At 42.3% G+C, this 26,322-nt stretch overlaps 3 protein-coding genes, 1 long non-coding RNA gene and 1 other non-coding gene across 13 annotated transcripts in view; 4 read left to right on the forward strand and 1 right to left on the reverse strand.

Moving 5' to 3' along the window:
• The first annotated feature begins 358 nt into the window (after positions 1-358).
• orai2 (ORAI calcium release-activated calcium modulator 2) lies at positions 359-7,325 on the forward strand. Of its 5 annotated transcripts, none has more exons than XM_041240896.1 (4): positions 359-622; positions 1,717-1,965; positions 4,478-4,731; positions 5,461-7,325. In XM_041240896.1, the coding sequence occupies exons 2-4, from the start codon at positions 1,920-1,922 to the stop codon at positions 6,013-6,015; spliced, it is 855 nt and encodes a 284-aa protein (XP_041096830.1). In that variant the 5' UTR covers positions 359-622; positions 1,717-1,919; the 3' UTR covers positions 6,016-7,325. The 5 variants fall into 5 exon arrangements, with proteins under 5 accessions (XP_041096830.1, XP_041096831.1, XP_041096833.1 ...); XM_041240897.1 differs by having other exon boundaries at positions 4,481-4,731; XM_041240899.1 differs by lacking the exon at positions 1,717-1,965.
• Positions 7,326-8,542: 1,217 nt separating this feature from the next.
• On the forward strand, positions 8,543-9,795 carry LOC121308473. The gene is made up of 2 exons (XR_005948513.1): positions 8,543-8,884; positions 9,368-9,795. It is a non-coding gene; the product is annotated as an uncharacterized LOC121308473 (long non-coding RNA).
• On the forward strand, positions 9,202-9,296 carry LOC121308474. The gene has a single exon (XR_005948514.1). It is a non-coding gene; the product is annotated as a Z30 small nucleolar RNA (small nucleolar RNA).
• Positions 9,796-10,090: 295 nt separating the features above from the next.
• pex12 (peroxisomal biogenesis factor 12) lies at positions 10,091-13,844 on the reverse strand. Its single transcript, XM_041240893.1, has 3 exons — positions 13,473-13,844; positions 12,407-12,957; positions 10,091-12,281 (listed from the first exon to the last, which is right to left on the reverse strand). The coding sequence occupies exons 1-3, from the start codon at positions 13,599-13,601 to the stop codon at positions 11,879-11,881; spliced, it is 1,083 nt and encodes a 360-aa protein (XP_041096827.1). The 5' UTR covers positions 13,602-13,844; the 3' UTR covers positions 10,091-11,878.
• A 140-nt stretch (positions 13,845-13,984) lies between these two features.
• ap2b1 (adaptor related protein complex 2 subunit beta 1) overlaps positions 13,985-26,322 on the forward strand; it is a 47,990-nt gene continuing 35,652 nt past the window's right edge. For 3 of the 5 annotated variants that reach the window (XM_041240885.1, XM_041240887.1, XM_041240886.1), the window contains exons 1-8: positions 13,985-14,109; positions 16,446-16,503; positions 17,645-17,750; positions 19,261-19,396; positions 21,536-21,781; positions 23,856-24,046; positions 24,891-25,112; positions 25,870-25,990. In XM_041240885.1, coding sequence (XP_041096819.1) covers positions 16,467-16,503; positions 17,645-17,750; positions 19,261-19,396; positions 21,536-21,781; positions 23,856-24,046; positions 24,891-25,112; positions 25,870-25,990 — 1,059 coding nt within the window. In that variant the 5' untranslated portion in view covers positions 13,985-14,109; positions 16,446-16,466. The remainder of the gene's footprint in view (positions 14,110-16,445; positions 16,504-17,644; positions 17,751-19,260; positions 19,397-21,535; positions 21,782-23,855; positions 24,047-24,890; positions 25,113-25,869; positions 25,991-26,322) is intronic. The other 2 variants (XM_041240888.1, XM_041240889.1) reach the window with 1 other exon arrangement.

The raw sequence follows: 26,322 nt of genomic DNA on the forward strand, positions 1-26,322 counted from the left end.
ATCGTTAGAAGCTAATTGGTATAATTGTTTGTAATGTCGGATGTCACTTCCTCCTCAGAGCTGGTTTTAGGGGCGAGCAACCAGAGCAATCCACAGAGTATACTCGCCTTCAACCGGAGCAATCCACTGGGCTGCTGGGTCCTCTCTACAGAGTATACTCGCCTTCAACCGGAGCAATCCACTGGGCTGCTGGGTCCTCTCTACAGAGTATACTCTCCTTCAACCGGAGCAATCCACTGGGCTGCTGGGTCCTCTCTACAGAGTATACTCGCCTTCAACCGGAGCAATCCACTGGGCTGCTGGGTCCTCTCTACAGAGTATACTCGCCTACAGACTGGGCTGCTGGGTATATCTCGCCTTCAACCGGAGCAATCCACTGGGCTGCTGGGTCCTCTCTACAGAGTATACTCGCCTTCAACCGGAGCAATCCACTGGGCTGCTGGGTTCTCTCTACAGAGTATACTCTCCTTCAACCGGAGCAATCCACTGGGCTGCTGGGTCCTCTCTACAGAGTATACTCGCCTTCAACCGGAGCAATCCACTGGGCTGCTGGGTCCTCTCTACAGAGTATACTCGCCTTCAACCGGAGCAATCCACTGGGCTGCTGGGTCCTCCTTACAGAGTATGTTCGCCTTCAAGTGGCACAGTTTAATTCATGACACTGTTTAATTTTACAGCACCTGTTAATATAAAATGGTATCCTTACCTTTTAACAGGTACGTAACAATAACTAAGCCAGCTGATCCTCTGGTTTGCATTCTGAATTTGTAGTGTTTGTTTCTGTTAAAGATTTTTTCCAAGCAAAGTAGCTGTGGGAGGGAGGAGGGAGTAGGGAGGAGCCCACGCTTTAGCCTGTGCCTGTGCCTGTGCCTGTGCCTGTGCCTGGGGCCCCACTCTGTTCCTACCCAATACAGACAGCTCAGTAGCTCTGTTTTGCTTGCCACCATTTATAAACACAGTACAGCACTCCATGAAGTGCACACTTACCACAGTAACCAAGGACTCACCATTATCACCATCCCTTTACTAAAGCAGCACTGAAACCCACTCCAACAGTCCTGGTAAGATTTACAAGCACACCAAAGATTTTTTTTATTAGCGGCGCTGCAGAGTTTTGAGAGCCAGATTAAAATGGAATTCCTCCCTGGTCCTTACAATGCTTTCGCTGTGCTTTCTTACGCTTGCTTTTACTTAGGGAGATTTTTATAAGGAAACATGAAGAACAGCCTTTGAAGAAGAAAATGCACCCCAATCCCGACCTGATGAGTTTAAAATCCACTCAAGCAATCCCAAACTGTTGCATATGCATAATACACAATCATACATGCATTCAGTTTTCCAAAACACTGCAGTGTGACAAGTCCTTTTAACATGTCATCCTCAGTTAATTATATTAGCATTTTTCTTACTGATCTCAATAATGTATTGTTGATATCAATAATTCTCCGTTATTTTTTATATAAAAATAGTACCTTTTATTTTAAATGCCCAAAAAAAAATATTAATATCGAAAACAGAATTGTTGATACAAAAAAATTAAATGTTACAACGGCCTGACGTAGACACTGCGTGTTGTTTCTCTCTCTCTCTCTCTCTCTCTCTCTCTCTCTCTCTCTCTCTCTCTCTCTCTCCCCCTCTCTCCTCCCTCCCCCCCCCCCCCCCCCCCCCCCCCCCCCCCCCCCCCCCGTCATGGTTCGTGTCTGGTCATGTGAGCAGGGCGAGTAATTCTGGTGGATAACGAGTGAAACACAATAATAATATTGCAGCAGTAACCGCAAGCGTACTGTCGGGGACCGACTGTCCCAGGATTATCCTTTCCAGCCGGCAAGTCTGGCCATGTTTTTATGAAACCGGACCAGGGTATGCCTTTTTCAATCAGGCAAAATACTATGCAAGTCGAAATTATACATCAATTTTAAATGACAGAGACAGAGAGAACAGAGCAGTGTAACCACTTCCTTACCAGTAAGTGATATTCATTATTGCATTACTGTCTGTACATTGTTATTCGTAACGGAATTGAAGCAAATGAATACTAATTTAGTTTTGATAGTACTGTGATTAGAAACCGAACTGTAATTGTGATGTGCTATAGTAATTTACCTGAATGATGACAACGACGAGTGGCGGCAAATTCTTAGGGCCCCGATCAGCAGGGACCCCGATTCAAGGGGGATTGTATTTTTTTATTTATTTTTTTAATCAGCACTTAGAGTTTGTAGTGTTGTACTGGTTTAAAAATATGCTGTGTATTTCGGTGAAAGCGATTCTGAAACACACATTTTGTAACGAGGAAATAAGGTTGGCCGGTACACGAATTTAACTGCTTTCTTTCTTTTTTTTTTTTTAAGTATTTGCTATCAAATACTGTATAATGTCTTCTCATAAAACTATTGGTGGTTACATTTATAAAGCGCAGCGTTTGCAGTGACAGTAGGGTCTTCTTAGCAGGGCAGGACAAAATGGAGATGCAATCAATACAAAAAGAAAAAAATATTGTTTTTATTTTTTATTATTGGTATGGGGTATGGGGTATGGGGCAAAAATATTGCCACTTAGGGCCCCCAATCAGAGGACACCGCCACTGACAACGACCAGCAGTAATGAGGAGTGCATGTAACAGGTTTCAAAAATCAAATGTAAAACTTAGTAAATTACAGCAATAACAAGGGCTGTTTCGTTTTTGTCAGCGTGATGTTTAATTAACTAGTTCAAGTCGCGATCTGTCTGTAGATTTAAAACCCAGACAATTCTTTACAACGTGCAAGGCAGTTTTAAAAAGCAGATTGTGTGCACCTGTCATTGTGTTTGCCTGGTCTTGCAATGTTTTTTTTATACAACATACACAATTTGGATGAAAAACACAAGATGATCTACGGTATGTAAATACTATATGTAAATATGAGGTGCTGTCCACTATATGACTGATTTATGACTTTAACTCGGTATAAACACGTTTAAACCCTGTAACCAGAAAACCCAGGATAAGAAAGCGCTCGATCCCTATTTTATAAATAACTGCGGCGTGTATTTCAGTATAATACTCAATGGGGTGTGATGTAAGTAAAGGCGCATTGCAAATAATTGCGGATGCAAAATTCAAATGGCATTGCAGTCAGGCAATTATTTTGCACAGCGCCCTATGTAAGCTTAAAAGCATTGCAAATAACTCAACAAGCACACTCAACAGTGATCCACAGTTATGATAATAAGGGTCTCAATGAGCGAATCAGCGCTTTGTAGAGTTTGGAGTACAGAGAGCAGTATGACATTTGTGAAGCTCAAAATACAAACAAACAAAATATGTCAGACAAAGGGCAGCAAAGTCCTCTTGGCGCGCGGAAAAGAAAAGTTTTCTGAGATAGGAGCAGAGAGTCCTTAGGGCTGAGGTCATGCTGCATGAAATGGAGTTGTTTGGAAAAGCCTCAGCCAACATCAGTTATGCAAGTATCCTTAGGAAATGATTTACACATTGGCCTGCCCTTTTCAGCATGACATCCAGAAATTTGCCTGGCATTCTGGAAAAGGTGGATTGGGCTATCCCTCCAGACATTCCAACTGTGGTCTGAAATGAACCAGAGGCTAAGTGGTGCAGAGAACACAGCACTGTCACATGTGCAGGGATAGCAATTCCTAGATTGGGGTCTAGCTCATCCCTCAATTCAGCTATTAGGTCTAGGATGACCTGCGGAAAGAGATGATAATGCTTTAGCACCGCATCCTCCTGCATCCCAAACAAAGTGACTCTGGAATTGAATATGCTGGGTCTTCAGCAGCCATCCTGAAGCCAATGACAGGTCTCTGCAGGTGTGTGCTTTTACACAGCTCTTAGTTACTCGCTTCGACAATGGTTTGCACCTTGTAGAAGAGGTGTAAAGTGTTCTGAGGGTCAGCAATTGTTTAAGTGCAGGCAAAATCCTTACATCACATTATAATGTTTGTGCCCGCTTAGTATCCAGATCCTGCCCAATTCCATGCTCTTCATTTGAATGCATTTCAGTATAATTATATCATTATGGGGGTTTTGCACCCGCAAATCACCTTGCCGTATCCTTACATCACCCCCCCAGTGTACAGCATTTATTTGGCTGTGAAGAAATATTGAAATATTGGCCTGCACTGTAAACTTACAACAATGTAAATGTTGTACTTCTAAAATGATGAGGCACAGTCCATTTCAGGTACAACATATTTATTGTATATTTCTGCAAAAAAAAAAAGATGAACACTTATTTTCAGTTTCCTTCGATTCGCATTACGCTGGTGTGCAGTGCTCATCTCATACTGCAGCACTGAGATATTTAGTCATTAAAAAAAATTAAAAATCAGCATACGTAGTATTTGTATACAAATGTATATAACCACAAAATGCATATGCATTTTCACAATGGTTAGACAAAATGCTAAACGTTTTACACTTGCCTGATGTTTATCACTAATGCAGCAGGACTCTTCCTCACCCCTGTTTGTCTCTCAGCAGCGCCCCCTGTAGTTACTGTGACCATGAGCAGTGAGTTGAACGTGCCGATGGGCTCCCCCGCTCCTGGCTGCTCGGAGCGGGGCAGTGTGGGAAGGATGGATTACCGGGACTGGGTGCGGCGCAGCTATCTGGAGCTGGTCTCCTCCAACCACAACTCTGTGCAGGCCCTGTCCTGGAGGAAGCTCTACCTGAGCAGGGCCAAGCTGAAGGCCTCCAGCCGCACCTCGGCTCTGCTCTCGGGGTTTGCCATGGTGAGTGACACTGCTTTAAATACCAGTTACATTCAGACAATCAGAAACCATGAGGTCAAACTAAAACCAGAGGTTCCCATCGCTACATCTCAGGAAAAAGAAACTACGTAATTATTGTCTAATAAAGTTATTTTTAGTTTTATGGAAGAGAAAGGGACGGTGTTTGTAACGATGAAGAATTATCAGGTTAAAAGGTTGCAAAGTTGAGCATGTTTGTGAATGGAACCTGCCTGGGCTTTCAAAAGAAGATGCTTGTTCTACAAAGTCAAGTGGACCAGTAAAGCTGGACTGGAACCAACAAAACTTTCTCCGCCTTTTGTGTTTCATCACCTCTGCCCTGTCTTAGATCAAAGTGTTCAAACTGCTAGCCTGCAACCTTGGATACAGTACCAGTGTCACAGACTCCTGCTGGTGATTGCTGTTGAAAAATGTGAAGATACAGAGATTCACAGATTTAGCTGTTCTGTATTCAATAAACTGCTTTACTTTACCAGAGTTGTTATATATTGTTACTGATACACCTTTGTCATATATTTGAACTTTTAAAATATTGGGGTTGGATTTCCCAGCTAATTTGACACGACCATAAATCTTCATGGCAGCAACATTCCCTAATACACAGACGTTCGCCAGCATATAATCCTGTATTATCATGATCCTCTTTAGCCAGTAATTGCTGAACATGTTATTGTCACCCCTAAGGTGTCTTGCCCCATGCTGTCTTGACAGGTAGCTATGGTGGAGGTCCAGCTGGAGATGCAGTATAACTACCCGGGAGTGCTGCTGATTGCCTTCAGTGTGTGCACCACAGTGCTGGTGGCGGTGCACCTGTTCGCCCTGCTCATCAGCACCTGCATCCTGCCCAACGTGGAGGCTGTGAGCAACATCCACAACCTGAACTCTGTGAACGAGTCCCCCCACGAGCGCATGCACCACTACATCGAGCTGGCCTGGGGCTTCTCCACCGCCCTGGGCATCCTGCTCTTCCTAGCTGAGGTGGTTCTGCTCTGCTGGATCAAGTTCCTGCCCGTAGACTCTGGGGCCATGCAGCCCAGTACCAGTGGCTCCCAGACCCACTCTCCTCCTGGGTACGCAGGCTGGCAGGCAGCCCTGGCTTCCACCATCATCATGGTGCCCGTGGGGGTCATCTTCGTGGTGTTCACCGTTCACTTCTACCGCTCCCTGGTGCTACACAAGACTGAGCGACACAACCAGGAGATTGAGGAGCTGCACAGGCTGAAGGTGGAGCTGGACGGGCATGAGAGGAACGTGCAGGTGGTCTAACCTGCCAAAGCCTCTATGTCTGTTGCCAATACTGAGCAGGCCAGCTGTATGAGATTCAGCATGTGTGCTAAAAACTAAAAGGAGGCTTTACAAAGAAAATCCATTGCAACCTCAAGAGTGCCTAAAGGAGCGTCATGGATGTGGGTAAAACTTATGAGCGGGGAGCAATCCCACGGATATTTTTTTGAAAATGCCCAGCTCTTTTCAGTAGTTTTGACTTCTGTAGCGTTTTCTCTGAAATGTCTACATATTCCATATGAAAGTGGACCAAAAGATCTTCAACAGAAGAGAAAGGGGGGGGAGTCGTTAGTGCAAGTAAGGAGTAAGAACATTGATTTGACTCCTTGTTTTGTATCCCTTTAAGATATATTTTTAAACTGCTTCCTCCGATCTAGTGACAAACCATTTGGCGTGCTACTTTCAGTCTTTAAATTATCATTCCTTGATGACAGACCTTGGACTGCATTAGCCTAGACTGCACAAGCCATCTGTCTGTTGCTGTTGCATGACTATAAATAAGTGGTTGACTCAATCCAGCTGGATTCCCTGGTACTGTAAAATGCTCTAAATAAAATTCAGCTGTGGTTTATACTGGCGGGGTATGGGCTGATCAAACCAACCCTGTGGTTTCCTGTAGCTTTACATGCAATGCAGTGTTTGAAATGTGTGTGCAGCATTGTCAGAGACTGACTCTACTGCATGCCCCATACTGCAGGAGATGGCTGCTAATATCATGGTTCTCCCTAGTTGTAAAACTCCAAGCACATTCCCTGAAATAGGGAATGGATTAATACCCTGGGGCTGTGCAGCAGTTCTAACACTGGGCTGGGCTGCTTTTCTATTACTTGGGGTGTCTGTTTGTTTCATTGTGACCAGTTTGTATTCCACAAGGGTAGATCTTCCACAGGTAAAGCTGGACACATCTCTATATGAACCACAGGACCACTGGAGTGGAAGTTAAGCAGAAAAACAGCTTTCTGTAGCCAGTCGAAGTGCCCTGCATTGAAAAGCTGGGAAACCTCATTACAGTACAGCCAGCTGATATACTGTAAGTGCAGGCGTGACTCATGCATTGAAAGGTTGTATCCAAGGATTTAACCTCTCTTGTCACTGTGTTCCCATCAAACAGCAGAACAAACAGACTTCAAGTGCACTGCAGGTTTTATACAGATAGTGGGGGGTGACTGTTTTGTATAACTGTTTTGGACTGTTTGAAATTCTGTACTGCCCTGCATCTGTTCTGTCCTGTAGTTTAATTTGTTTTGATTCATTTTGTAAACTCTTTGAGAATAAAATCACAATTACTGTGACATTTTGAAACTGCTGGGTTTTTTTTTGGCTATATTTGAGGGGGAAGGGGGGAATGGATGTCAACCATTTTAGCTAAAACTTTGACTGTCTTACAGACTGGTACAGACACTGCTGTGCAGTGTTCAGGAGTCTTCCATTCACACAGGTCAGAGTGCAGCTCTGCAGTATACATGAGCTCCCTGACTTCAAATACAAACAACACAGAGTATTCCAACTGAAGACTTGTTAGGGAACACTGCCACCTAGTGATTTGAAAATCATTCAACTCCAGTACAACAGCATCTAAAAGCAAACAGTGAACCTGGGTTTCTTTTAGTATTACTGGTTTAAATGGGTCACTCCAGCCCATAAGGTTAATGGCACAGTGAATTATCTTTTGTTGGAAAGCCTTTCAAACTTTATTGCACAACCAGACGATTTTTCAAACTGGATTTTGAGTAAACGTACTTGATTGCATTATTTTCAAAGTATAAATCTGCTTTCGTCTTTAAGAGGGTAACTAGGCTGGACCTATCGGCATGAGCTATGAGGTTAAAATAAATCTGTTCAACAAGAAATAAGAATTATATCTATTTAATATATTTTATCCACAATATTGATGCAATGTGGAATTTCTTAATACTCTATAGCAGACATTCACACTGATGTGCTACAGCCATCTCGAATTTTGTAATACTACCTATAGAATTAACTAATGTTGCTTCATAAAGTCGAATTAAACCTGCTGAATAATGTTACATTAACATATTGAATTACACACCTCTTTGTAGTTTTCCATATACTGGCATTGAAAAATGTGACATTACAAAATCTAACATGAAATATTATACTGTTATGGCTTCCATTAGACTTTTGCAATATCATTTTGTAGTTTTATGTTTGCATAGGGAATATGTGTTGAGTATATCTTGACTGTGAAAAGAGGTTGCAATCCAGAATTCTTGAGTGGGGGTGATGCAGTGTGAAGGAAGTGTGGATAATCTAGACCAGGGTTGTACACGTGTAAACTACTCCTTGAATGCTTGTTTACACTTGTTATAAATGCAGTTTACAGCTTTTGTTTGTTACATGCCTTTCTTAAACGAACACAGACTGCCACCCAACCCTGCAAGTGCCACTGTCTAATCACAGCTTTGTGCGTGAAAATCTTTTATAACAACGGGTTTAATAGACCACCATAAACTAGAGTTACCTTAATAATTATCACATATGTTTTACTGCCTATAAAGACCCACGTCTACAGAATATTGTACAGGGTATACTGTGCAATGCAATACAGAATATACATTTATCATTTGTGCAGCTAAAGTTCTACATTTTCTAATTACTGGATTGGGATTTAAAGGGTCAGAACACGTTTAGTGTGTTATATACAAAATATAGAACATTTGCCAGGACAGCGCCACCTTGAGGAAAACAAAGACAAGGGGCGTTTAATGGGCGTGATCCTAGACCACATGACCGGCGTTGGAGCTTCAAATTGTACCCGGTTGTGCTCCAGCAGTCACTTCCAGGTACAGCGGTGAGAGGGGTGGTTTAGCGATTCAGAAAAGTACAGGTATGTTGTGTGCATTTTGCAAAAAGATTGCTTGCAAAAGTGTGTTGTTAATATAATCTGTGTATTTGTTAGCACTCCGGTTGAATTAAAACCGTGTAAATGGTTCTAATATTGAAATAAACCACCATGATCTTATTAAGTGTATAGGGTTGTCTGTTCAGAAAGGGTTATGTAATGGTGAGCCTGCGTCTTAATGACGGCTTGTAACGGATTGCTGTTATGAATGCATTGTATTAAAGGGTGCTGTACACACGCTTGCAGGTCCTACACGTGGTTAGGCTTCACGTGTTTTGTTCATATACTCTTCCACATGCGACAGCTGTGATGAGCCGAAGTATAGACTGACCCGGTATTGCCATCATCCGTGGTGGTTCTGACCTGGAAGTGATCAATTAATCTTCTCTCTGAGCTGCTGCATCTGGTCAAATAAACACATTGCGAGCGTGTGGCATTGAAAATGAGCTCTCCCCTCTTCTCTTTTAGGATGTGCTCTCCAGAAGACGGGTTGGATCCAGCCTGCAGTACGCCCCTGTGGATTGACGCATTGCTCTTTCGTTGCATGTATGCAGCGTAGTGTTGTAGAGTACGAGGTTGTTCAGTGTCTTTCTCTCGCGTTGTCTTAAATACTCTTGCTATGTGTAGGGTTACCTATTGACTCCATTGTTCAGGCTTTCCCACTCCTCGCAATACATTCAGATTACCTGCCTCGGGTACCTTTCACAGCATGATTACGCTTACCAGCATGCACTGCGATGTGAGTGGTCAAATGGTAACCCTAGCTATTTATAACATGTAATGCAATGTAATTGTCTATTTAAGCTTTATACAGACGTTGTACCAACGGACTTGCGCCACATTACGTGAAGTGCATTCAATATAGTTCTGGAAATAAATTTATTGAGGCAAGTGGACAGACGTTTTGGCGTGCTTTATTTATTGTGAGGGGAGGCACTGGCACAGATGTGGCTGCGTTGGTGACACCTTGGCGACCTGCGAGATCAGGGAGTTTCAACAGATAGATCGATCTATATATAGATATATAATCAGTTGGTCGCTTTGCACTGTCGGTAGAATCTTGTGTTTTTCTCCTTCGTTTAACTTTTGCAAGGCAGAAATGTATCCCATTTCAAACACCAAAAATATATTCAACCAGCCACTCGTGCAGTTAATAAAACAAAACACAAACCGTCAAAGTATTGTAGAGTATTGTGGTGATTATTTATGTTTACCGGTGCATTTACACTTAAATAACGCAGAGACATCGTGCTTCACGGATACAAGTTGAAACCAGCCGCGATCAGGAGCACCCCAGAGCGCTCTCCATAGGCACAATCGCCAGACGCCTGCTTCACCTGTATATCAGAGTGGAAATCCACGCAATCGTCATCGGTAAACAACTATTAAATCGGTATACATGGTGGTTTAGGGAATATGTAATACTGTTCAAAAAAATCAATTCAAGATCACTTTTTATTTGTGCATTTCTGAATCGTCCCTTATGACCCTAAGATGTACGCCCGGTTGAAAGTCCCTGGGTTAGATCGTAGCCAGTCTGCGAATGACGTCATACAGCTTTGGGATGTCAGCGGCCGAGCACACAGCACCCACGGAGGCTGAGGTGGATGCATTACAAGTTTCTGTGATGGAAAATATTCGATTGAAAACACGTTGTACATATTGTGATATTCTTCACAAATTTGATATCTCCCTTAACTAGCTAAATTATATTGAAATGCACGACTCTGAATAGTGTTTAAACAGCAATTCCACTCCAAACACCCTGGGGCTCTGCAGAGAAGTGCTCCAATCAGCTGTTACAAAGGGATTGTTTCTCCCTTGGTGTTTTTACCAGTAATTGCACTCACCACAAGACCAACAGGTTCTCAAGGAACACTGTGAGCATTTTATAAACTCATGCAAAACATTCCAACATACCCTCCATAAACATTAAAAAAACAAGCACAACTGTGTATTTCTGCTCTGATACACAGTTCCATCCAAACCAGGGGGAATGGCAAATGTAGGGTTTTGGACGTGCTGATTTCAGTAACTTCAAGGTCCTCATATTTGCCTCCAGTAGACTAAATGATCCGAGTTTCAGATATTCCCCTCAAGGCAGGGGTGAAAGCTCTGACAGAAGTCTCCTGAACAGATTGGGAGACTCTGTTAAGGACTGTATATTAGGGCCACAGTATTTTGCATCTTATGAAAAAGATACATTTGTTCTGATTCGTTTAGAGTGAGATGTGCACACACACATATATATGTATGTGTATATATATATATATATATATATATATATATATAGACACACATGCACTATGTAAGAAATACAACACAACAGGGTGTTGGATATGCCTTCAACCCCCCTACTGCGCTTCTTCAATGAGTTAATATGTTTTAGAAATAAAGATATAAACTTTTTTTATTATTTCAAATGCAATAGAAATGCATTTTGTTCAATATCTTACTGGCTAGGGACAATAGTCCTGTTACATATGACAATTACATGAACTCATCTGCATCTGTATTACCAGTGTTACTGGAACCTTTTTTGGAATATTTTTAAAGAAAAAAACGGCTAAAACAAAAAGCCATCCTGCAGCACATAAAACACAGCAGAACTTTTGATCTCTTCTGGGGAAATCTAATGTTAGACCTACTGGAGACAGCTGTGTGTATGTCACACTGTACCTGTATCTACAACAACTGTCTGGTGCTAATGAATCCGAGTTAAGGATCTTCAGAAAGTTATTGAGAGGATCATAATGTAGGGGTCTATGGAAGCTGTCTATTACTTAGATTTTAACATACATCTATCCAGTTATAAAGAAACCTGAAAAGGTCATTTTCAGCACAAATTACTGAGCGTATCTGAATCTGAGGGCAAATAGAGGCACTTGTGTATATCAAACTTACATTATTACATGTGCATACAGCAGTGTTACTGTTGGCTCCAATTTTGCATTATGAAGGTTACTAATATGCTTGTTATTACTGTGGACTTTCATACCCATCCGGGCTATAGAGCTTTATTAGATGCTGCAGTTCCGTTGGGTACCCAGTCAGTGGGCACCTTTGCTGCCGTTTCACATAGTTGTAAGCACAGCGGTAGCAAAACACATAGCCGGAGGTAGCCAGGGCTGTGTCATTAGCACGGGTTTTGTGGCACAGTGGGCAGAGAGTGTGGTGTTTGGGTACGGTCTGCTCGTCCAGGTGCACAGGAGGTGGTGGCGTGGGGAGGGAGGTTAGAGTTTTGATGGTGTCCTGGTTTTCAGAGGAGTACCACCACTCCAGAAACTGAAGGAAGAACACCCCCACGGAGAGGCCAGTCGACAGGGAGAAAGCCACTCCTCCCACCGCTCGGCTCAGGAACAGTCTCAGCTTCTCACGAGCACTAGGGCAAGGAAAGAAACACACCAATAGTGAGCTCTTTGAACGCCACTGCTGACTAATCTAGCTGTGCAGGAAAGACAAGGCAAAGAACATAAAGCCTTGATTATTATTACACATGTATTATACCTTTGGTTAGTCCCAGAGCCCGCAGTCAACAGAGGCTGCAGATCCATAGCCCGGATATCCTCTGCTGTCAAATTAACAAGCCGCACTCCAGCCAGTCTGAGCAGGGGAGAGTGATGCCAAGTCCTGCCGAACACATATAACAGCTGCTGGGAGAAAACCCACCCCTCCCAAACCATACTGGTGAACGGATAAGCAGCCAGGAAAGCCTTGTAGAACTTCTTCCAGGGGGCTCGGGGAAGGTGAATGGAGAAGTCGTCTTCTTCCCTCAGCTTGGCTAGGAACTTCTCCAGCTTCACTCTACAGTAGGGCAGGAGTGCCAGCAGGAGAAGGGAGCGCCAGTGATGCCTCCTGGGAAGCCCCCTGCTAGCCAGACGACTCCCTCCTCCCTGCCCCAACAGGGCTACTCGTTTGAGGCCGTAGAAGTTTTCAGAGAAGGACGCGCTGGTCTGAGAGAGGTAATGGTGCTGGAGCAACAGGTCTAGAGCAACGTAGATCTCATCAAACCACCTCCACAGCCAGCCGTACCGAGCTGGACTGGAGTCTGCCAGGACCTGAGGAATAAAGCATAATGATAAAAGTGACATCTCTGAGTTCATTCATTATGTGTTGTGTGTGTACTCCTCTGAAAGCCACAATGTAGGAACCAACTACAGTTAATACTACTTTTTGAATGTCACCCTCAGCTTATTATCAACAATCTTGGACAGCATATAATGGGAGTCAACAAAAAAAAAAAAACAAGCTCCTGATCAAACCGCTCTATCTTATTTTCTCACTGGTTTATATCAGTAAAATGTCTTTCATATTCTATCCCACATACTTCATTTAAAGCATTGGGATTGATGAGTCTACATGCAAGCTGTTTGTGAGCAGTTGTTGAAATGTCCAGTCTTTTACAGTGGCACTGCATCATTTATTACTGAAAAGAACCCCTACTGGACCTCTTACAGCGTTTCACTTTCTGAACCAAGTACAACACGTGTAAATACTTGATCCACTTCAGGGTGTGTTTGGAAGCTCCAGACATGACACGCTGTTGTTGTTCAATAAACTCCAATCACATTACCTTCACTGCGTGCTGGAGGGCAGGCCGGACAGACCCCATGAGCGACTCCTGCGCAACCACCGCGAATATGGAGGGTCTGTCATCCACTTCCAGAGACGAAGTAGTCAGATGAGCCCCGCGTTCTGCCATGCTTCAAATTGGGGTTTTTATTTTGTTTGTTTGTTTTTAAATCAGAGGCTGTTTAGGTCTTTCTCAACATCTGCAAAATAACACATGCAACACAACTAAAACGTGCTCCATACCAAAGTCCTTGCCCTGACAACTGACAATTCAAATGAACCAAACAGCTGTCACTGTGCAGTTCCGCGCATACTGAACTATACTGTTACTACATCAAAATACCACTCCTGCTCAAGAGCAACGCGTTTCAAATTGACTTAACATTTACACAGTCGACACCTGAACAGTCAAATTCAACGACATCTTTCCACGGAGCAGAAACGTCACCGCCAGTCTCTGTCCTCCTAACAATCTGGACCGGCACGCCATTTCCGGCGCCTGCAGAACCTTCGTGGCTAGCCGTCTCCATTTCCGGGACTCCTCGCTTGCAATAAGCGCTTACTGTCTGTCCAGTCCGGCATAGCGTCTCTCCCGGTACCGCCAGGTCGACCCGCCCGGCTCCTCTTCGCTATCACAGGTCAGGTTTGTTTTGGTTTTTATAGACATTTTTTAAAAAAAAATGACAAAGAAGGCCTCGCTCTCTGCACCGCTTTTTCTTGCCCGCTCGCTGCCGAATCGGGGTCACACCCAAGACGGCTTCAGGAGTAGAAACACACGCCCCTGTTCTGTTAACGGGACATTAGTATTTGTAATATCCTAGTGAAACGACAGCTACGTGGTTTGGGCTCAGTGTGTGCAACTGCTGAGGCGCTATCCGATTGAAATTCACAATTTATCTTACAAAAAAAATAAAAGTACCGTGATAAATGACTGCGTGGTGACGTTCCAGTCAGCGTCCGTGTATCCCGAGTCACGGACTGTGGAGCAAAACCAGCGTGCAAAACCCAAATCAGATGTTTTGAAAACGTGCCACGTAACATCTGCATTTCGGGGTGTGATATTATATTGTTGGAGAGGATTTGTAATAAGACCTGCTTCTGTATTCAATTATTTTCTCTTGGTCTGCAAGGTGATCTTAGCCCCCGATGTATCGACATGAAAACAGGCTCTTGCTTTTCCGTTTAACTGTTTTTTATGTAGGATCATTCTGACCTTGGTTTATGTATTGAAAAGGGTAAAGCTGTAATGAAGGTGGTGTAAATGTTTGAGTGCCAGATATTTGCCTCATGTCCGTTATCGTTACAGTAAGTGGCAGCGTGTTGATACTGGTTTTGTATTTGCAGCTGTAAACCCTGGAATGGAGTGTGTTGGTGCCGTTTTGATTCTTAAAAATCCCACACCGAGTTCCACAATCCTGTTCAGTTTTGCACACAATTTGATTGCTTGGGGAATGTTTATTACAGTCCTCCTTGGTTTTCTTTTCTCTCTGTTTTATTGTAAACCAGAGCTTGTTGGATTGCCAGTTTGTTTATATAATCTAGCTGACGTCACACAAGCTTTCTCTATCACGAAGCTGCCAGATGATGAATATATAGTTATACTTTAGCTCAAGTGAATAAATAAACCAATGCACGGACATACAGAGAGTCGTCATAATTGCAGTATTATCACAAGAGTTTATCGGTTTATAACCAAATGCAATTCAGAACGTCTGTGGTAGACTATGGGTATATAGTGTTCAACACAGATGGACGGACTTCATCAGCACATAAGGGTCCCCATTTTTTGAAGACCCTAAAAAAAGAACATCTCTTTTGTTACACAGTTATTTTGGAATCTGATAACATTTTATAAGAAGTGCCTGTTAGGGTCATTCCACACCAAGTGGATGTGCATGTTTGAATCTTTCCCACCTCACCTCCTCAAATTCTTATCATATCACATTTGAATGTACCTGGAACTGCTCTCCACTCAGTTTTGAAGTTCTGGGTAATGGATGAAAACAAGAGATTAGATCTTTCAGTGTATTCAAGATATCTTGATACTTGCTGCACACACAGAACTGTTGTTCTCGTTTAATAAGGTATTCACATATTATCTATTGGTGACCACAGATGTTAATGCGATGCAGCCAAATGTAGAAAAAAGTGCAATGGTGCCAATAGAAATGCCATACGGTAATTGCGAGAACTGCCGAATCACATTAGTTATCGCCTTGTTTTTTCTCCAGGTTATCTAACAGCAGCAGAGACTATAGGTGCAGTGTCAGTGTCACAGGGTTAATGGTTACTGTTATGAGCCCTGTGGACGTCAGGCCAGAAATGGCATCCCACAGCACCCTAGGATTCAAATGGGCTGTTAATATATCATAAAGCTGTGTTTTCTTCAGGAAAAGATGTATCCTACTACTTGAATATGGCACACTTTTTTGTACACTCGCTGATGGTATTTTGTTAGAATTAAACAATTTAGGTGCATCTAGACAGCAAACCGTGGTCTGTGTGTAAATTATTATCAGCTAAACTATGTACAGTCTACAGTATTATATACAGTTTGACAATGTTATCGGTATCCATAGCTTGAGGAGACTGTCCCCATAAAAGGTCTTTCTAGAACAGTTTTTAAGCCATTTTAGATGTCTGAAATATATTAAAATAGTCGTGTGCCACCAGCGTGAGCATCAAGCCCAGGTTAAAGACGCTGTGAAGCGTTTCAGGTAAACGGCTTTCTCTTTATAGTGGCCTTTCCACTAAATCAGTTAAAAACCTACGACCTATCCTGTCTGGATAACCTGTAATAGGTATGATTGGTTAAGAGCATGTTTAGCATCCTGTTTTTATGTGAGATTAGGAACAGCATGTTCATAGTATGACATTGATGTCCTTGTCATGCCTTTTCACAATATCCTCATCTTAGTCATCTGGATGCTTTTGTTTCAGTACTCATTTGCATTTTTTTTTTTTTTTTTTGCAGGTGATCCAAAGGACCAAAATCATGACGGATTCCAAGTATTTCACAACAAACAAAAAAGGTATGGTCTAGAAGATAAAGTAAAACAGCTTGTTTAACTTCTATCATAATATAAATAATTCCTGATGGTGGATTCTCTTTGAAATCTAGGTCCACTGTGCTGTTGATTTAGAAATGCATCTTGAAGAAAAAAAATATTTTAGCTGTTGTAAGCATAACACAGGCTTTCTGTTTATCGCATTACCAGACTCCTCAATTTGAATTATACCCTTATTACACACAGTTGGTTGTTCAGTGTTTGTTATCCCCGGGATATAGTGGAGGTATGTACATCTGTCTAGAGAAGTGCTTATCCATTTGGGATGAAACGTGCTCGGTTCATTCTTTAGTACAGGTTAATGAAAGTGTCTGAATCGGGGGTCTCCAGAGGCATCTGTCTATGGATGCAGTGGAAGTAGGGAATATTGATTGTGTTTTTCATGAACTTGATGTCTGATTTTGAGCTGTGTCTTAATGTTACTGCCTTACTTCTATTAATGTTTATATATTTTTTACACTGACCGCTAGAAGTGCAAGGAAATAATCTTGTAGTGACCCGGATGGTGAGTGTTCAGAAAAAAGTGTGAGTGTGTCTCTCTCTCACTCTGTCTGTCTATCTCTCTCTCTCCTCGCAGGGGAGATTTGAGTTGAAGTGTGTGTGCGTGTCTTCCTGACTGGTCTCTCTCTCTCTCTCTCCCCCCGCAGGGGAGATATGAGTTGAAGTGTGTGTGTGTGTGTCTCCCTCACTGTGGTGTCTCTCTCTTTCTCTCTCTCCTCGCAGGGGAGATATGAGTTGAAGTGCGTGTCTTCCTGACTGTGGTCTCTCTCTCTCTCTCTCTCTCTCTCTCTCTCTCTCTCTCTCTCTCCCCTCGCAGGGGAGATATGAGTTGAAGTGTGTGTGCGTGTCTCCCTCACTGTGGTCTTTCTCTCTCTCTCTCTCTCTCTCTCTCTCTCTCTCTCTCTCTCTCTCTCTCTCTCTCCTCACAGGGGAGATATGAGTTGAAGTGTGTGTGTCTCCCTCACTGTGGTGTCTCTCTCTCTCTCTCTCTCTCACTCTCTCTCCTCGCAGGGGAGATATGAGTTGAAGTGTGTGTGCGTGTCTCCCTCACTGTGGTGTCTCTCTCTCTCTCTCTGTCTCACTCTCTGTCTGTCTCTCCTCGCAGGGGAGATATTTGAGCTGAAGGCAGAGCTCAACAATGAGAAGAAGGAGAAGCGGAAGGAGGCAGTGAAGAAGGTGATTGCAGCCATGACAGTGGGGAAGGATGTCAGGTGAGCTGCACACTCATTAACCTGGACAAAGGGCCTTGAGTGAGGATACAGAAAAAGGGAAAGGACCATGATTAACCCATTTAGTACCAAATCGTATTTTTTTTGAAAAAAATAAACACAAGCTGTATTTATGTAATTGAATACATTCAAAGTAAATACGCTACCATTCTAGAAGTTTTCAGTCTTTTAGAAGTGTAAAATTACAGGCAAATTTCATGCCGGCTATGAAGTTTAACAAATGGAGCTTAATCTTCACTGTAAGTAGGAAAACACCATGAAGTGTATCATTTTTAAGCATCTAAAGGGCTATGTTTGCAGAATTAAGTTACATTTAGACTTAACTTTTGCAGTTAACAAAATTAGAGTAAGTTATCATAACAATGTAGTTTAAATAAGTTAGATGCCTGTTAAAAATGCTCCACAATATTAAAAAGTAGCCTGTCCTCAAATGAGGACAGTGGCACTTAATGGGTTAATTATAGCAGTGACAGCGCTATCAACTTTGACAAAGTAATTGTATCTAAATCTTAGCCATTTTGCACTTCCATTAACTAAATCGATCTCAAATGTGCAGCTTAAAAGAAACACATGTTCTAGCACACGCATTTTAATTGTGATATCTGGTTCTGCTTTAGGTGTCTTATTCTTGGATTATCTGTTTGCACTTGTACTCCCTGGGTTATTTCACCTCTGTAGTGTCATCTGGGTCAAAGCATGTTACCAGCTCAACAGGGAAAGCAGGTGATTGGTTATTGAGAGGAAAGAAGCCAGTGAAGGGGTGGGCACAAATTCACTCTTCAGGTGAAATGACCCATGAAGTACAAACAGTCAAAAAGAATGGCTTCTAAACAGAGATTTCTTTAACCTAGTGTAGTACCAGATATCGTGTTTTGAAATGAAAAACATGTGTTTCTTTCAAAACTGCACATTTGAAACCTATGCAATGAATAGATTTGCATGGCGGAGGAACTTAGTGGAACTATTTTGTTAGGCACAATTCCTTTAATTCAGTTCAAAGCTAATTCTAAGGAATGTTAACCAAGTATTTAAAATTGTCATCCCTCCTATTGGCATTAACATTGCCGATGGTCCATTTCTTTTTGTTCTGTGCTTGCGGGCTACAATGAACCTGACCCACATGCAGGTGCTTTCCCATGGTAGTTTTCTGCATATGTTGCCATTCCATGAATGCATTGGAGTCACCTGTCAATGCAGCTACTGCATCATGCCCTCTGGGAAGAGATCCTTCTGTCTTCTCATGATTATCGCTGAATAGTAGCTCACGACTGTTACAGGTGCTTGTGGAAGTCATGTGGCTCTTTTTGAGGTGATGTATCCCATTTAAGACTGGATTTGAGGACGCTATTGTGGGTTGTAGTCTTTTTTTCTAGTCTGTGATATTTTTTGTATGGCCCTAGCTGACTTGTTTGGAAAGCAGTGGTCTAGCTGGTTACAGTGCTGGGACCCACTCTAGGACCCACTCTATGACCCCCTTTCTCCCCTCCTCCAGCTCCTTGTTCCCAGATGTAGTGAACTGCATGCAGACTGATAACCTGGAGCTGAAGAAGCTGGTCTACCTGTACCTCATGAACTATGCCAAGAGCCAGCCTGACATGGCCATCATGGCAGTCAACAGCTTTGTAAAGGTAGGACTCCGTGGAGACAAGGCGGATTTGCATCTCTGTGCAATAAGCACTGTGTGCCTGATCTCTTCATTTCTGATTTGCATGGTGCTCACAAAACTGCCATATGCTGCAATGGTAGAAACCCTTTATATTTGCTCCAGCACAAAAAAGAATAGCTTGGTTTGGTCTCTCCAGAAGCTGCTCTGACACAGTGTTTTATATGTAAGGTATTAACTGACAGCTGAAAATAACATAACACATTCTATAGAAGTCATGAGTCTAATGAGTTACTGCCATCGGGCTTGGTTCAAAATGTACTGTGAAAATAAGTAGAAATGTGACACCCCCCACCCCCCCCCCCCCCCCCCCCCCCCCCCCCCCCCCAGTTATCACAGATTTCACAATCTCAATGAAATGTACTCATTGCCACGTAATATATAGTATTATGTGCAAATTCCTATTTTTGAAAGAATATTGTAAATATACTTTTTGTTGCACTGCATTTAGGAACCTGGCAGCTGGTTTAGTTTGCTTCCTGTAAATGACTGAACACACCAGCTGAGTCAAAGATTGGAAATATTTCTGCTAAAGATCCCTCTGTCCCGTAGAAGAAGGGGGTGTTTCACATGTCTGTTGTTGTTTCTACATTATATTTTGTTTGATAATTTACTAATGGTGAAAAGAAAGTCTTTAAAAACATACTAGCGTTCTTAGGTAAAAATTTACATGTTTAGGAACATTTGTTGTATAATAACTAGATACATTTTGAATGTGAAATATCTTGAATATCATCTTCAGACTGTGAAATAAGCCATTTTTACTGTGAAACAATGCAGCCCTAGTGATTGATAGTGTGGCAGTAGCTACAGTGATGTTAGGAGCCTGTCTGCATTGACTCCCATTATAAGCAATATTAAACACTGGTTACTTCAGGCCTAGAGAGTAAAGAGAGTACTGCGGTGCAAAAGGCGTGGCGTGCGCCGTTTATTCAAACAGCAAAAATATCAATAAAAAAAGGGTTAACAAAAACACTGCTCACAGAGCGAAAATAAAAGTTTAAACAAAAACAAATCAAACGCAAAATACAAAAAACCGCAGGTCGGGCTGGGCAATCGCCTTCACTGATCCTATACTGTTCTGTTTTTTTTACTTTCGTTTCTCTTTCTCCTCTCTCGCTCCTGTTCCTCCTCCGAACACCCACACAGAACATGGAGAGCTGCAGGCTTTTTAAACAGGTGATCATCTCCCGATTAGCAACAATTACACAACTAATTAAACTCGGGAGAAGGTCACCTTCTGCGCAAGGTTTAATCACTCCTGGCAGAGGATGAGCTGCCTACCTCGCCTCTGCCAGAACACATTAAAATAAAAACAAAACAATAACAAACAAACGCACGGCTGCGCCATCATATTTAAATACAGTAAATAAATACAGTAACAAAAACCATGACTTTCACTGTCATTTTAAATACATAATAAATCATAAAACGCAAATACAAGAGACACAGGGGCGCAGGGGGAGACCCCGTTCTAAAAATAAACAAATAAATGTGCAGGGCTCCTTGCCCTGTTACACTGACATTAACAGGAGTGATATTACGCTGGATTGACTGTATATTAAATATGTCTATCTGTCTCAAAAATGAAAGAATATACAAACGTTGATATGTGTCTGAATTTTGAAAGAATATTCTGTCAAGGCAAATCCATCTAGAGCCCTGATAAAATTGTAAGTTACAGAAGTTGGACCATCATCCATAACTGATAGACACTCAACGGTGTTACAGTTTGTCTCTTAGAATTTCTAGAGCATTAAGAGATCCTTCACACTTTACTACTTGGGAACTGAGTCCACATGAAGCAATGAAGACTTAATCCTTTCAGTCCTGGCAAGACCTCCCGCCTTATCTTAGCACTGTGTGTTCACATATGCCATTGGAAATCACGTTGGAACTGCTAGGTCCTAGTCTGGGGCAGTGTATAAATATATGTTTTGTCCTGTTCTCATGTATACTCAATAAAGGGGTTCCTCCTTCAGCTCTGCAAAAAGAATTCCAGGCTGAAAGGGTTAAAAAGAACTTTCCACTTAGTGGAAAAGTTAGTTGTTGTCTTTATGAAGTTTCTTGCAGTGTGTGCAGAGCTGTCTTGTTTCTCCCCCAGGACTGTGAGGACCCCAACCCCCTGATCCGCGCTCTGGCTGTCCGCACTATGGGCTGTATCCGGGTGGATAAGATCACAGAGTACCTGTGTGAGCCGCTGCGCAAGTGCCTGAAGGACGAGGACCCCTACGTGAGGAAGACTGCGGCCGTCTGCGTGGCCAAGCTGCACGACATCAACGCCCAGATGGTGGAGGACCAGGGCTTCCTCGACTCCCTGCGGGACCTCATTGCAGACTCCAACCCCATGGTGCCTGTTTCATTATAATATTAGAGGAATCGCATAGGGGCCACTCTGACCACGAGTGGGTGAAAACCAGCTTGTATTTTACATCAATGTCAGGATCTAGTGTATATTCAAAAGACGATTCAGATGGAGGTGTCCCATTAATATTGGCATCTATTATATGTTATAAAGAAATGCCAGATGGCTGTCTCTCATCAGTATCAGGGTTTACTATATATGACTATGGCCAAATGTTTTGCATTACCTACAATTTTAGGATTGAGACATACTAAAAAAAAAACTCTATGAACATAATTTTGATTTTTTATTTAACATCATATAATTACAGAAACTACAAAATTATATTGCAAAAGTCTACCGGATGCCATAATAATAGTACAGTATTTCATGTAAAATGTCACATCAATTTTATATAGAAAACTACAAAGTGGTATGTAATTCAATATGTTAACATTATTTAGCAGGTTTCATTCGACTTTATGAAGCAACATTAGTTAATTCTATAGGCTGATGCAAAGCTTTTGGCTATAGCTGTAGTATTAAGAAATTCCAGACGGCTGTAGCACGTCAATGTGAAGGTCTGCTGTATAGTATTAAGAAATTCCAGATCACATCAGTATTGTGGTCTAATATATATTAAATTTTTTGACTTCATAGCTCATGCTGTTAGGTCCAGGCTAGTTACCCTCTTAAAGACGAAAGCAGATTTATACTTTGAAAATAATGCAAGCGAGTACGTTTACTCAAAATCCAGTTTGAAAAATCGGCTGGTTGTGCAATAAAGTTTGAAAGGCTTTCCAACAAAAGATAATTCACTGTGCCATTAACCTTAGGGGCTGGAGTGACCCATTTAAACCAGCAATACTAAAAGAAACCCAGGTTCACTGTTTGCTTTTAGATGCTGTTGTACTGGAGTTGAATGATCTTCAAATCACTAGGTGGCAGTGTTTCCTAACAAGTCTTCAGTTGGAATACTCTGTGTTGTTTGTATTTGAAGTCAGGGAACTCATGTATATTGCAGAGCTGCACTCTGACCTGTGTGAATGGAAGTCTCCTGAACACTGCAAAGCAGTTCAGAGTGGCAGAGGTGTCCCTCAAGGCTGCACTTGGCAGCTTTCTTTGAGCTGAGTGGCTCTTGTCATTTGAAACTCAGCTCTATTCTATTCACAGGGGACTAGGATTAGCGCAGTTTAGAGAACAATCTTAAGAGGTATTGTTTCTTCGGACAGGATTTGCTCAGGAATTTTAGCCACTTGACTTAATGCGGCATTTTAAAATTATTATTATTATTATTATTATTATTATTATTATTTATTTCTTAGACGCCCTTATCCAGGGTGACTTACAACTGTTACAAATATACCATTACAAAGCATCACATTCTGAACTTTCACATTGTATATCATCACTTTTCAGAATATCACATTACAGACAAGAGCAGTTGTACAATAAAATCAGTAGCAAAGTTCAAATAAGAGCAAAAAATGTTGCTAATATTAAAAATATTTGCTTGTACGAGTCAAGTCCAGTATGAGCAAAAAAGGTGAGTACAGATACCTATAAGAGCAAAATCAAATACAAGATACAGGAAGTAGTAATAATTAAGAGCAGTTGTAGAATACAGCAAGTACAAGCTGATGCAAGGAGCGGAGGAGACAAGAGGAGGTTTAGGGAGAAATGATACTGTGGAGATAGGAGGGAGGACTGATTCCTGTAGACCGAATCCGCATGTTGCTTAAAGACTTGTTCACATATCAAGAAAAATTGATTATCCAGTTGGTCACTCTTCAGTTATATAGAGTACCAGAATTGGGGATAAAGCTTGTCTGTCTGTTTGTATGTCATGTCTGCATATTTTTTTAACCTCAAAGTGCTTATCCAAATATTGTGTAGCTTTAGCACAAGTTTTTGAGGTTATCAGAATCTGGGGGTACAAAAAGGTGCCTGTCCATCTGTCACTAGCGTTTAGATACACGTTAACCTATCTACTGTACATCCTAATATATAGAAGCTTGCTTTGAGCATTCTTGAAGTTTGAGTCTCATTGAAATGCATGGCCTGGCTGTGTCTTGCTCAGGTGGTTGCCAACGCAGTGGCAGCTCTCTCAGAGATCAGCGAGTCACACCCCAACAGCAACCTGCTGGACCTGAACCCCCAGAACATCAACAAGCTGCTGACTGCCCTGAATGAGTGCACTGAGTGGGGGCAGATCTTCATCCTGGACTGCCTCTCCAACTACAGCCCCAAAGACGAGCGCGAGGCCCAAAGGTGAGCCAGCCCTAGAGACCTGCCCTGAGGTGCTCATTGTCAAAGCTTGGGGCTATGGTGTGGTCTCGGAGTTGGAGTGACGCTTTGCATGCAACGCATCATCTGACCACAGTTTTCAGTGTCTTATAACTAGGGCTGTATTTTCTTCTGCTCCTGGTATAAGTATGGCTCCCAGATCTCAAGTGACTTGATTTTGGTTGCTTTGGGCCTAGTCCCTAGTGTATGCAGTTCTGCAGATTGTCAGTATCTGCTTGAGAGGCCCAGGACTCGATCCTGAACTCAAAACCCTTCTCGGCTGCTCTTCAGTCAAGCAAAAACTTCCAGTTGTGTTGAATTGTGCCAGTTGTATGTGTGTGTGTGTGTCTGTTTTCTTTTTTGCGAATTAATGACCTAATCGAATTGAAACCCAGGCCTCCAGAGCCAAACCCGCATTATGCATACGACACTCATCCAACCTGCAGCTACAGGTAGTAGTAGAAGGGCTGTTTAACTCACAGAGTGACCAGGAAGCTTCAAGGCAGGAGGAAGCTAAAACTACTTTAATGTAATGTTAACAAACTGCCAACTATGGGTCAGTTTCAACTTTTAGTAGGGGAGAAGGGTTTTAGGAAAATGCTGTAAACAGACCTGATGTGCATTGATTTTTTAAATTAAAATTTAAAAAAAAAATATGTTAGTTGCATGAACTTAAATTTTCCTGTAATGCTTTTTGCCTGCAAAAAGTTTAATTAATGAAGCAAAGTGTGCAGAAAGACTAACCGTTCCCACCAGTAATGGGACAGGTTAATTCTGTAAACCCTTGCCAGCTCTGGTCCAGCACTGATCCAGTGTCCTCTCTCCCCAGTATCTGCGAGCGCGTCACTCCGCGCCTCTCCCATGCTAACTCGGCCGTGGTGCTGTCTGCAGTGAAGGTGCTGATGAAGTTCCTGGAGCTGCTGCCCAAGGACTCGGACTATTACAACACGCTGCTGAAGAAGCTCTCCCCTCCCCTGGTCACCCTGCTGTCCGGAGAGCCTGAGGTCCAGTACGTGGCGCTGCGCAACATCAATCTCATCGTGCAGAAGAGGTGACCTATCTTCCCTTGAGATTGCAATTAGTCTCCCTCACTATGACATTAGCCCTTACTGGCCAGGTGCCCTATGAGCTCAAAGGAGACACCTGCATCTCAGAGGTGCTATAGAGATCCAGGGTGTAAAGAGATGATGAGATGACAAAATATCACCCACTACATTGATTCAATACATTTCTACTACATGATATAACAGAAAGTAGCTGAGCACATATTATTTTTGAGAAACCTGTACAAACTTTTCTTTTGGGATATGGTATTTGAAGGTATTTTCCCAAAGGTCCCATATGAGGTCAAAATTACATTCTGGAAACAAATTCCCTACGTTTCTATACATGAAGATATCTTACTTTATAAATACAGTAATGGAAGGTTTTAGTAGCGAGGCATGTTGTGTTAGCGCTCTATTAAGTGATAATGCTGTATTCTGGGTGCATGCATGCTCAGCAGCATTCCAGCCAAGTCAGCCCCTGTAAACGCGGTGTTCAGCTGCTTCAGAAATTGATTAAAATAGTCCAATGTACTGGGGCTGTGGAGTCTGCTCTAAAATAGTGTAAAATGACTTGATGACCAAGGCTTTGAAAATAATTCTTAGGTGGAGCCCTATTACTGTAAAACAGGCAACAGTGAAAATAAGCTAAAAGTTTAACAAGAAAGGAACTCGTAAGATTGTTACAAGATAAAAAATAAGTTTGAAAGCCATGATTAAACATGTAAGCGGTTAACTGTATTGTTGAACTCCCCCTCCCCACAGACCTGAAATACTGAAGCAGGAGATCAAGGTGTTCTTTGTCAAGTACAACGACCCCATCTATGTGAAACTGGAGAAACTGGACATTATGATTCGCCTGGCATCCCAGGCCAACATTGCTCAGGTGAGTGAAGTCCACCCGTTGACCTGCTCATACCCACGTATTCTAATACTCTAACATGTGAGGAAGAATGGTCTTTTTCAAGTTTGATCACAATTGGGTGAGCACTTCTAGATATAAACAATGTAACTGTAACACAAATACAGCCTCAATACACCCCCATATAATATAATGATACACTCAGTTGTTATTTTGAAGTTGTCATTTTGCAGACACTTTTATCCATCACAACTGTGCATCACAACTGCTGCTGCAGTCACTTACAACCGAAGGACAGCGCACAAGGAGGTTAAGCGAGTCAGTGGTTGAGCTGAGATTGAACCAGGAACCTCCTG

This window comes from Polyodon spathula, unplaced genomic scaffold (genome assembly GCF_017654505.1).
Source record: "Polyodon spathula isolate WHYD16114869_AA unplaced genomic scaffold, ASM1765450v1 scaffolds_720, whole genome shotgun sequence".
NCBI classification, from domain to species: Eukaryota; Metazoa; Chordata; class Actinopteri; order Acipenseriformes; family Polyodontidae; genus Polyodon; species Polyodon spathula.